Source organism: Megascapheus bottae, chromosome 3, assembly GCF_031878675.1.
Source record: "Megascapheus bottae isolate mThoBot1 chromosome 3, mThoBot2.hap1, whole genome shotgun sequence".
Taxonomy (NCBI): Eukaryota; Metazoa; Chordata; class Mammalia; order Rodentia; family Geomyidae; genus Megascapheus; species Megascapheus bottae.
The window spans coordinates 84,408,700-84,421,103 of record NC_143511.1 but is presented as its reverse complement, the minus strand read 5'-3'; the positions used below and the strand labels follow the sequence as shown (position 1 = coordinate 84,421,103).

Below are 12,404 nucleotides of genomic sequence, written 5' to 3'. Positions count from 1 at the left end.
ACAGTGGGGGTAGGTACTCAAGGCACAGAGCTCAGTGCTCTGAGGCTGTTTGTAAGAAGGCCAGGGACTCCATCTCATATGAGTTTTGCAAAGGCAGCCTGAAGTGCATGCAGTGGACCGTGGGGTGGGAATAACCAAAGGCAAGGAGCCTCTGAGGACTACATGAGTAACAAGCCAGCTCCAAGCCCAGTCCCACCAAGTGGCAGCGCTGTGGCTCTGGGTCTGTGACCTTTTCCTCTGTGTGCTCATCTGTGAAATGGTGACAACTGCAACTACTGTTCACAGAACTGTCCCCGTCTGTGAAGCAGGCAAAAATGCTTGTCTCCCAGGGCACGGTAGCTCACGCCTGTAATCCTAGCTACTCAGGAGGCTGAGATCTGAGGATCACGATTCAAAGTCAACCTGGGGACTAAAGAACAGGAGACTCTTATCTCTAATTAACCACTAGAAAATGTGAGGTGGGGCTGTGGCTCCAGGGGTAGGGTGGTGGCCTTGAGCTGAAGAGCCCAGGGACGACAGCGCCCAGGCCCAGAGTTCAAGCCTCATGACCCACCAAAAAAAAAAAAATGCTTGATGCTTGTCTAAGTGCTAAAGGGACAAGCTAATTCAGACAGCTGAGATAGCCCTGCTTCCAGCTCCTTAGCCAGGCCCAGGTTTCCCACCTCAGGCAATACCATCTCACTTCTCCCCAGCTGAAACTCCACAGGTCCAGGGCTCCAGAGATCACCAGACTCTGCTGGAAATGGAGCAGGCAACTCTGAATTCAGACTCTCAATGGCTTCTGCAGACTTTCCCGCTTCTGCTCTGCTGGCCAGGGCTCTTGGCTCATGGGGCTCAGTATGTGGACTTCGGGGGAATCTTAAAATGGTTCCTAAATAAAGCAGTATGGAAAACTAATAGCAGTATCCTCACACCCTGGCGAAGGCAGGCACCCCATGCCTAACCACATCCACTCTGCCCGCCCTATGATCTCATAGTGTGACCACAAGCCACCTCCACACATTTAGCCTTCCCTGGAGCTAGCGGCTCACCCGTGGCAGGAGCAAGAGGGCCCAGGGCATCAGGCAGGACCCACCTCTTATCACTCCTCCAGGTGAAACTGAAGGGTTTCTAAACCTGACTGCTCTTTTCTGGTTCATCCCTGAATTCCCATCAACCACAGTGTTGTAGACACATACAATGACTCACTGGATGGGTGATGGAAGGCAGGATGGAGGCACATGCAAGTCTTACGAGAAGGAGCTGGCAGGACTTAGGAGCTAGCTGGCCACAGACTCCCCGGGTGCCCCCAACGGCATTTTGGTGGGGGATGATTCATAGGATGCTGGGCTGGGAGGGATGGCAGTTGAAGACTGGTTATTCCCTCCCTGTCCTCCAGGCTGGAAGTGAATCACTAGGACAAATGATACACAGTCCTTTCTCCAGGTTTTCCAAGGTGAGGCTGCCACTGCCCATCCTAGATGCCCAGTCTGGGGTCACTACTGCAAGATCAAGAAGCTCTTTCTAATGTCCAACAAGACTCACCCTTGTGCTGACCTAAAAGCCATTTTTACTCATTTAGTCAACAGTGAGACATATCTACTTCCTGGCCATTACACAAACAAACAAACAAACAAACAGGCACCTTTTATTCCCACTAGTGGGTGGGAGTAAAGGCCTGGGGCTGAAGGTGTCAGCCAAATCCCAGTCCTGAACCCTGGTGGAACTGGGTTTCCTGACTGCCTCCTAAGAAAGGGAGACATCTGACATGCCAGCTCTTTGGATACTTCTGAGGGTGAAAAGGGGTGTTACTAATAATCACATAGGACAACAGGCCTCACATGGGTCCTCCAGGACATATGGCCATCAGTGAATACACAGCAGGGCACACAGCTTTACAACAAATGACAACTGATATCCTCAGTACAGTTAATCACATGCTCAGATGGGCTGCAGCAGGCCTTTGTCATTGGACTTTTTCTTTTCTTTTGAATCTACTTTAAAAAATAGTTTTATTTATTTTTTGTTTATATGGTACCAAGGAATTGAACCCAGGGCCTCATACGTGCTTAATGGTAGGGGTACCACAAAGCCACATATCTAGTCCTGGACTTTTTCATTACCTAGATCCTTCCTCTAGTCCTGGGTGGGCAGTCACCATGGGTACCATGGGTTCCATTCTGCCTTCAGGCTAGATCTTTTAATTAGCTTTTTGTAGGAGAAACTTTTTGTCAGTACTTCAGTTTTCACTGGTCTCTTTCCCATCTTGGTGCTGGCCTAATGATCTTGAGTGAAGCTCTGGTCATCAGACTCAGTCACAGGTCCAGTTTCAAGCTTACTAGAAGCTGGACATCAGAGGACAGACAGACACATGTGGACCAGGCAGTGGTTCCCAGTGCCTCAGTGCCCTCTCAGCTTTAGCAGAGGCTGCTTCTCAGACCTCCTGTGGGGCTGGGACATCTCTTTTGACATGGATATGGCCTGTTTGGTTGACAGGACAGTGCTGGCTGTGAATCCTTCCAGCAGGACTATGAGTTGAACTGATAACAAAACAAGTCCTCAGAGCTGTACTTTGTTCTGAGTTTCCCCTGTAATCTGAAGTCCCTGGGACCCTAAGACTAGTGTTCTCAATTTCTCCTGCACAGAAGGCCAGAGAATTTTCTCTTCTGCCTTTCCTGGCACATCAGCACTTTCACAGCAGGAATACTTCTGGATACAGTGATCCCTCACCTATTACAGGAGTTCTGTTCCAGAGACCCCTGTAATGGGTGAAAATCCACAAAGTAGCAGTGTTAAATAGCCATCCCTCACTATAGCACAGTCCACTTACTGCTGCTTCACGGATTTTCACCTAACGCGAGGGTCTCTGGAACATAACACTTGCCCTAGGTGAGGGATCACTATTTACATTTTTTTTTCTTTAAGAACATGATACAGCGAAGCTGCACTAGTGAACCACCATATACAACTGTATACTTGGTGTTGCTGCCCAGCTCTGCTACTGAGTAATTTGGGAATCTGGGCACATGACTCATGACCTTCAAATCTTCCCTTACCTGCAAATGGAAATAATGGCCAGCCCTGACATTAAAAGCCTTAATTACATCTTTGAGGAAATTAGAAAATAGCTACAATACAAATATTCTAAACTACAAGGATTATGAATGTGCATTGTGCCCCTTAGAGCTGCAGAGTGCACAATTGTAGCCACCACTGTGGCTTTTCTGAAATTATGGGTCTTCCTTCCTAGGGAAGGGTCCCCCCTTCCCAGCCTCTAGGGCTGGTGAGAAGAGTAACTCAGATGATGCACTGGGGCCATACTGACAACTGGCTGTAGTTGTTTACTTCTTACTTTTGGGTAAGCACTTAGAAGCTTAGCTCCTGTCAGGAGCTTTTGCCATAAGGCAGGACATAGCTCCATTTTCACCAAAATGCCACACAGTAAGCCTATTATCTAGGCTGTTACACTGGTGGTGAGAGGGCTGAGGACACACAGTGTGGAGCCCCAGCACGTGGAGCCCCAGCACGCAGGCCAAATGGGGCCAGATGCAGCCCACTGGAAGTTAGGTGGGACCATGGGCAGAGAGGCCGCCTCCCATGTGCAAGACTGTCACGTGGCCTGGGCACACCAGCCCCATTAGAGGGGAGGGAAGAGGGAAGCCCATGCAATGCAATGTGGAAAAGCAATTCCAGAGTCATTTTTATTTTCATTTCCAGCCAACGAAAACAGTTGGATTTGCTTTACTTTGTTGGGCATAGGAAGAAACTGAGGAGCAGGGCTTTGATTGGAGCTGAGCTATTCTCCAGCTGAAAATGGTTGGAATGTGGGGGTGGGAGGCTGAGTGAGTGTTGTGCTGTGTGTGGGGGGAGAGTCTGATCACTTCTCTTGGGATGCAATTAGCTAAATAAATATCAAGAAAGCAAAAGTAAACATAGTCATTACTGCTCATTCAGAACTGCCAAACCAGCAAAGGATTGGAGGGTGAGGGGGTTGGGGGCAATCCTTAAAGAAAACAAATGCCTGAAGCCTAAGCCAAAGTTGAGGGCAGGCAGGGAGCCATGGTCCAGCTCTGGCAGCCCAGGCTCTTGCCTGCCTGTGTCCCTGGGTAAGTCACTCCACTTGTCCGGGTTCCCAGGTCTCCACTGGCCTAATGTAGGAATAACAACCCCACACTGGACCTGTGCCTTCTCTTCCTGAAAGCCACTCAGCCCCATGTCACTGACTGGTCCCACTACTAGCAACATAAACACAAGCTAGTGAGCTGACACGTCTCTGAACTTCAGTTTCTTCACTCTCAAATTAAGCATGATACTAAGAATTAGCCTGTAAGTGTTCGCATGGTTAAATAAACCACATCCACAAAGGTTCTAAAGACCTGAAATGCTCTTTGTTAACTTGCACAAGGCAAGTGTGGCTTACTCTTCTAATCTTAAAAATGCTCTTTCGACACATTATGGTCTAAGATCATACCTGCATATTTCTAGTAGGGTGATTAGACAGGGCCAGGACCTCGTCTAACCTATGGACTGCTTCTGGGCTAGGAGACTTAGTGACCTGGACCAAGGTTCTTCCCTGTATAGCAGAGCTGCACTGGTGTCTCCCCATGGGCAACTGTAAGGATTTATGGAGGTGGGAAACATGTTCTAGACACTGCCTTTGTAATTCAGCACTTCCCGCTTAGTCTAATGGCACAGATGTTTTTGTCTTTGCTGCTCTTACCTTCATGTTGCTACCATGATATTCCAACCTCTGGTTTCTCTAGTTTCTGAAGCAATTCTATATATTGTGTGTAACAGAGGGCCCAGCATTCCAGATCTCCAGACCAAGGGCAAGAACTTTTCAAAGAAGCCCTGAGGGCCCAAGATTGGGAGGAGACAGAACTTATTGATATACTCTGTGGTCTCCAGAGCCCAGAGGCTTGGAAAAGTTTGGAAATCAAGCTTTTCTTGCAGCCATCTTGCCTCTTTGGTGCACTGGTGATGACTTGGCCATGATCTAGACCAGCCTGCTTGGTGTGGAGAGATGTCTGCCGTCAGTTAAGGCAGGTGTGCTGCCCACACAAGGTGCAGCTCCTCCTCATTGTTCTGGGGTGGGAGTGGCTATCAGCTCCAGGGCTGCCAAAATGAGTTTGAAACTAGGAAAACATTTCTAAATGCAGTTGGTTTCTTCTGACTTCACTGCCGCTCTGTCTCCTCACAGAACCAAAGCAGAAGCTAACTTTATGACCCCCTCTCTGCTTGGCCCCATAGGCTTGCACTGGCCACTGGAAAGCATGCTCCCACTTTGATTTTCAGAAAAAAAAAATTAGCCCAGCACAGTCTGGGGTGCACAGGGCCGTAGGCATACCTGCCAACTGACTGGCACAAGGTGCATGCAGCTTGAAGCCAGGTCATCATTGAAGAATCCCCTAGAGGTCCAGGGATCAGTGTCATGGCTGACATGTTAGCACAGATGAATGTGAAAATGGCTGGTGTTGATGTGTTTTTACTACTAACAACTAGATTAGGCCTATTTCTATGTAGTCAGAAGAGGGTGAAGGCTCATGTCTACCAGGCCACAGCTGAGTACTGGTGTAGGAGTGTAGAGTCAAGGGGAGAACTCAGCTGCGTTAGAGAGAGGAGAAAGGAGAGAGGAGTGGGGTGGGAGGAGAGAAAGTAGAAGAAAGCAAGGGGAGGAGAAGGGAAAGGGAGAAGGAACATGAGGACAAATCAGTCAAGGCTAAACAGGAGCAGCTGGTGGGCCAGGCTGACAGGTTACTCTAGAAAGGAAGCTCAGGAAGAGAGCTGCCATCTATGCCCACAGTGCTAGGAGGCAAATGTTGAAGAGGTCATGTATCTGGCAAGTGGAGGCCCTGGGCCACCTGGCCAGAGCACAAGGGTGGCCAGGAAGGGCAAGGACTCTCAAGGTAGGTTCAGGAGTGGAAAAGAAAGGGCTTTAAGGCAACTCTTTAGAAGGCTTTGACAACATGGGCAGCAGAGCAATGAAATAATAACAGGAGTGGGACTGTGAAGTCAAGAGGTTTACTGCAAGTTTCAAGAAATAGCAGCAATAGTGTAGGACGAACTTGAACATGCAGGAAAGATGGGGAAGCCTGCTGGAGCAAAACCCTCGGGGGCCAAGAGGAGGCATACATCCTCCTTCCCTGTGGGCCAGTCTAAGTCCTACTCATCACCTCAGGGTCAGGGTAAAAGCCACTTTCTCAGGGAAGTATTCCTGACCCTTGATTAGGTCAATGCCCCATCGTACCCTGGGACTGCATGTGACACTTCTGCTTTACAGCACTGGGGAACTCTGTGGTGATGTGGAAGCTAAGTGAGGGCAGGAGTGGGCTTGTCTTGTTTGTGGCAATGTCACTAGTGGCTAGCACACTTGCCTGGCACATCACAGTGTTTACTAGACATCTGGGAGGGATGAACAGTCCAAGAGCAGAACTGAAACAAGTCAGGAGACATGTGTCTCATCTGATTGGATCACATTGCAATGGCTGGGACCTTGCAACCACTGGCTGTTGAAAATATTTGAGTTTAGAAGAGCTTAGTTGTTTGTTCCTGTCTGGGCTCTGTAGCTTGGCTAACACACAGATCAAAGCCATGTGACCGGACATATCCTTCTATTGACATTGTCTGCTACAGATTAAACACATTCCATATGGTGTCCAGCAATTCATTCACTAAATACATACTTGCTGGAAGCCTGACCAATACCACATTCTAGAGACAGATCCAGTACTTGCCCTCAGGGAGCTTAGATGTAGATGCTACACTGGGAAACTCTGGTGTTGGATGTAGAATGAGAAATGTCAATGTCAGAGGACTCTGATACCAAGGAAAAGGACCATGGATGAGGAAGCCATTGTCCCCCAAACCCCCACCCCAGTGTCAAGCAGCACAGGCCAGGTTCTCAGGACGACCATGGCCCCAATCCCCCATCTGTATCTCTGTCAGGGCCTGCCTTCTCCTTTTAGCTGCCCACCTATGGCTCCAGAGGAGTACACTGTGGCTTCCAAAGCTGTAATGGAGCAATGCTCTAGCTGCTCTAGAAGGCCTGGACCACAATGTTCCAGGCCACCGGTAAGAATGGGGCTGTCACTGATTGTCCCCTCTGCTTACTTTCAGGCTGTTACAGATTCATTTGTAAAGAATAACCACCACATTGCAAGGATCATGAGACCACTGTGTGTGACGTGCTGGTGGCTGGGTCTGCTGGCCACTCTGGGAGCTGCTGCAGGCTCTGAGGATGCTTTTGAGGGCACAGAAGAAGGCTCACAGAGAGAGTATATTTACCTCAACAGGTACAAGCGGGCAGGCGAGTCCCCAGACAAGTGCACCTACACCTTCATTGTGCCCCAGCAGCGGGTCACCGGTGCCATCTGTGTCAACTCAAAGGAGCCTGAGGTGCTCCTAGAGAACCGGGTGCACAAGCAGGAGTTGGAGCTGCTCAACAATGAGCTGCTCAAGCAGAAGCGGCAGATCGAGACACTGCAGCAGCTGGTAGAGGTAGACGGAGGCATTGTGAGCGAGGTAAAGCTACTGCGCAAGGAAAGCCGCAACATGAACTCCCGCGTCACGCAGCTCTACATGCAGCTCCTGCATGAGATCATCCGCAAACGGGACAATGCGCTGGAGCTCTCCCAGCTGGAGAACCGGATCCTGAACCAGACAGCCGACATGCTGCAGCTGGCCAACAAGTACAAGGACTTGGAGCACAAGTACCAGCACCTGGCCACACTGGCCCACAACCAATCAGAGGTCATCGCTCAGCTTGAGGAGCACTGCCAGAGGGTACCGGCAGCCAGGCCCATGCCCCAGCCACCTCCTGCCACGCCACCTCGGGTCTACCAGCCACCCACCTATAACCGCATCATCAACCAGATCTCTACCAATGAAATCCAGAGTGACCAGAACCTGAAGGTGCTGCCACCCCCCCTGCCCACCATGCCTGCCCTCACTAGCCTACCATCCTCTACTGACAAACCATCAGGTAAGTCCTTCCCCAATCCTACCTGCCCATATGGGCCTCAGAACTAGGCTACTCTTGCTGGGACCACAGGCAAGGGAAGAGCCACAGGCAAGGGAAGAGCCACAGGCAGTTAAGGCCAGGACAGGACTTGTGTCATTCTCTAGCAACCTTGGGATGACTGCTAGAGCCGATGGGGTGAGAGCAGGCACATGGCTTTGATGGATGTTCAGAGACAGAACCAGAAAGCAAGGGGTTCCAGGAGAGGGTAAGCATTCTCTGGTCTGTGCTTTCCCAGGCCCTGCTGAGATGCTCTTTGTTGGTGGATACAATGTTTCCCCTAAAAATCTGTGTACTGGGCCAGGAGTTTGGCCCAGTGGTAGAGTGCTTGCCTAGCATGCAGGAAGACCCGGGTTCGATTTTTCGGTAGCACATACATAGAAAAAAAACTGGAAGTGATGCTGAGGCTCAAGAGGTAGAGTTCTAGCCTTGAGAAAGTCCAAGGGCAGTGCTCAGGCCCTGAGCTCAAGCCCAGGACTGGCAAAAAAAAAACATTGTGTACCACACAGAGGATGCAGGTGACATTCTGTAAATATCATCCGATAAACAGTAAGCCAAAGAAAAGAGTATTGTCACAATAAAGATAAGGTAAGCAGCTTGGGATTTTCCATAAGTCTTCTATATATTTCCTTCCTTCCTTCCTTCCTTCCTTCCTTCCTTCCTTCCTTCCTTTCCCTTTCCTTCTTTCTTCTCTCCCTTCCTCCCTCCTCTCCTCTTCCTTCTTTCCTTTGCGATACGGTCTCACTATGCCAGTCATGCCTCAAGCTCAAGATCCTCCTCCTCAGTCTCCTGAGAGTCAGGATTATAGGACAGAACCACAATACCTGGCTATTTTACATATATATATTGACCAAAAATGTGTTTCTCAGGATATTGTGATGGATAAGGAATGGGTTCTTGGCTGGTAATGAAGACACCAGCACTGGTGTCTTTTCATGTGTTTCCCACCTAATCCTGCAGTTCTTGAGGGGCAGGTTAGGTAATGTGCTCACAGGCCTAGGATCTTCAGGCAACATTGGAAATGAGGCCTCTCCAAATCTTAAGTTGACTGCTGTGTGCTTAGGACTCTGGGCCTTCAGAATCTTCAGTTTGGAGGTAGCAGGCCAGAGGCTCCCCTCAGGGCTAGACTAGCTCCCTGGAACTCAGCTTCTACTCAGTCCAAGTAGCATCAGCCTTCCAAGTGGGTTGCTGAATAACTAGCTCCCTGGCTGTAACCCCTAACCACCTATCTGCTCTATGCCAGGGCTTTGGGCACCACTTCACTGTATAAGTAGGGATTTTTTTTTTGGTCGTGGGGCTTGAATACTGTCCTGAGTTCTTTAGCTCAAGGCTACAGCTCTACTCCTGGGCCTGGACATTGTCCCTGAGCTCTTCAGCTCAAGGCTACCACCCTACCCCTTGAGCCACAGGACCACTTTCAGCTTTCTGGTGATTAATTGGAGATAAGGGCCTCTCAGATGGACTTTTTAGTGCCCAGGCTGGCATTGAACCATAGTCCTCTGATCTCAACCTCCTGAGTAGCTACTCAGTGCGTAAGCCACTGCACCTTTTCTTTTTCTTTTTTTAACAAAAAAATGTGAATTTCTTTTCATTGTTGTTGTCGCTAGCATACATTAGCTATACAAAATGGGATTTCCTTGTGACATTTTTATGCATGTATACAATGTATTCTAATCAGTTCCTGTCTCAGGGAGCTATTTTTACTGAAAATATGCTGTTTTACATGTATTTCATACCTTTAAAAATAAATGGCAGTTCTAACTGCCCACGGTGGCTCACTCCTGTAATTCTAGTTACTCAGGAGGCTGAGATCTGAGGATTGTGGCTCAAAGCCAGCCCTGGCACTAAAAAGTCAGTAGGACTCTTACCTCCAATTAATCACCAGAAAACTGGTGAATTGGCCAAGTCCCATGGCCGACAAAGAAAAAAGAAAGAAAGAAAAAGGCAGTTCTACAAGAGTCTTGCTGACACCAGATAGGAGCTGAGCCTACATACATGCTGAGTGAGGGTGGCCAGGGGATCAGGACAGAGTGGCATCATTTTCAGGTCAAGGGGGGCAGCTCGACTCAGGGCAGAGCAACTGCCATGGCATCACACAGCAAAGACCCGCATGTCGAGGTTAAGCAAGTGTTTTGAGACAGAATGGCTTCCTCTACTGAGTAGCTTTGGAGCACAATGCATTGACTTTGAAGCTTTGGGTGGGCTCTATTTTCAGGCTATCTTATCTGATAGTTCACCCAAATGAAATACTGTGAAAAATCATGTTTACCCTGGGACCTGGGTAGCCTAGTCTCCTTTGTCTTTTCATCTTAAAACAAGAAGATAAAAATAATTTGTCTTTAGCTCTGACATTCAATGTTGATGACCAGTCTGCATTAACACTTGTTTGATATCAGACATGAAGGAAAGAGTAGGTATGTTCTTGTCTCCGGACAGACTACTCAAGGGGAGAGTGGGTCCTTGGATGCCATGAGGATGCTTAGATGAGTTGTAATCTTGACATGCTCTCTCATGGTACCTGAGAATCAACTTTTGCCTAAGTCTCTGATTTCTGGTTCAACAACCTCAGCATGTTTCTGAGACTGAACTAAGCTGGAACATGCAGAATCTAGGAATAAAGCCCTAGGTTTACATGTGGACTGTACTCCTTGTTAGCTGTCAACTCATGAGAAAATTACTTAACTCCTCTGAGCCTCAATATTCTCTGCAAAATGGTACAAAGCCATAACCCTGGAGGGTTATATTGTAGAAACACAAACATAGATGCTAGCGTGTAATATCATACATATGTTGTGGCCAACACAGGTTGAGCCTTACTTTGTGCTGGGTGTAGTGCTAAACTTGGGGAAGCAAGTGAAAAGGATTGTCTTTGATCTCCAGGAGAAGCAGATGTATGAGTGGATCTGGAATCCATCCAGTATCCATTGTCTATTCCCTAAACCCAGCCTATACATGACTGGACTAACAAAGGATTTCTCTGGAAAGAAGCATCTGGTGAGGCCAAAATATCCAGAACCTCCTGAGAATTTATCAGTTCAAAAGAACAAAGTCCCTCAAGTTACGAGCACAGCACACACAGGCTTTTTGTTTTGTTTTGTTTTACTGTGGCAATACCTTAACGTGCTAAGTGCCCCACAGAGGGGCACTCTAGGGGCCACAGGGACACTAAGGTGCCATGACTAATCTTCTTAGAGGGAAAACAAAGGCAGACCCTTTCTGCATTGTATCTTAAAGAGTTCAGAAGAGTGTACCAGGGGCATCAAGGAGTTGGTGGTCCTGGTAACTCCAAGTGACTGGTGGTCCCTGACAGAGATGAGTCTGTGCAAAGACCCAGGGAGGGACACACCCTGCTCTGATCCTCTAAATGATACTGGTACCTCAGTGCTTTGTGGCCTGTGGGGGCTGCTGGATGCCAGCTTCCTCTCCCACTTAAGGAAGTGTGTGGCATGGGAGGAACAGTGGGGACTGGCTGCGATTTAATTATGGAGATAACCTGAATGTGCTAAGTCACTGTTTTATTTGTAAATGTTTTTAAGGAAAGCCTTCTCATATGTTGGTACTTGATGATGGCTCATCCCATCATCGAGCTCCTACTCAGTGCAGAGAGAGTTGGGGAAGGAGGTAGGGAGGGCCCTTCTACTCCTGGGGCTGGACTGAAGTGGAAGAGAAGGCAGATGTTCTCCCTCCACTGAGCTTTAGAACAGCCAATCAGCAGAGGGCTCTTATCAGCCCTCTTCCATTTTGGGTAGGTGCTGGTCGTAGAAGACAAAACCCCTCCGTGCTCTCCCCAACAAAGCCTTACTCCCAGACACCACTCAGCCAGAAACACCTTTGCAATGAAATACCTGTGCACCTAGCCTTTGGTAGCTTCTAAACCTTTCATTCAGCAACCTCAGAACCATCTTGTTTTCTCCATTGTTTTGTCCAGCACACTGCATATCCCCCTCAGGGAACCAGGGTGGCCATAGCCACTTATCTGAGGCTGCATTTATGACTTGTTCCTAGCCACAGCCACTGACAGGATAACCTCAAGTCTGAAAGGGAGGAGGATATTGAGGGGTGCTGTTAAGTGCTGGGGTGAAAGGCCAACATAGGTCCTGGCTTCATACTGGGCTTCTGTCCTCTCTCCCCGGGCTGGCCAGACTAGGGACATTTTGGTTCAAATGGTGTTTGTGAGGAGGCTAGACTTTATAGTCTGCCCTGTAAGCTCATACCAGGCAGACCTCATGCATACCGGCCCGGCACACAGCACACCCTAGACTTTACTAGGGAAGAATGGTGTGAACCACTAGCTGGCCAGCACCGTTTATAAGAAAACGAATACTTAAAAACCAGGAGGCATAGATGCTTCACGTTTCCTCTCCTGAGAAAAAGAATACAACAACTCTGTTTCTAAAGGGATGAGAAG

At 48.6% G+C, this 12,404-nt stretch overlaps 2 protein-coding genes across 5 annotated transcripts in view; one reads left to right on the top strand and one right to left on the bottom strand.

The window, feature by feature from the left end:
- Positions 1-12,404, bottom strand: part of Ralgps1 (Ral GEF with PH domain and SH3 binding motif 1) — a 232,512-nt gene that overhangs the window by 82,884 nt on the left and 137,224 nt on the right. The gene's annotated exons all lie outside the window — the stretch shown is intronic.
- The window catches only part of Angptl2 (angiopoietin like 2), a 31,730-nt gene that overhangs the window by 5,441 nt on the left and 13,885 nt on the right, over positions 1-12,404 (top strand). Inside the window, exon 2 of the mRNA XM_090330656.1 lies at positions 7,096-7,960. Coding sequence (XP_090186782.1) covers positions 7,144-7,960 — 817 coding nt within the window. The 5' untranslated portion in view covers positions 7,096-7,143. The remainder of the gene's footprint in view (positions 1-7,095; positions 7,961-12,404) is intronic.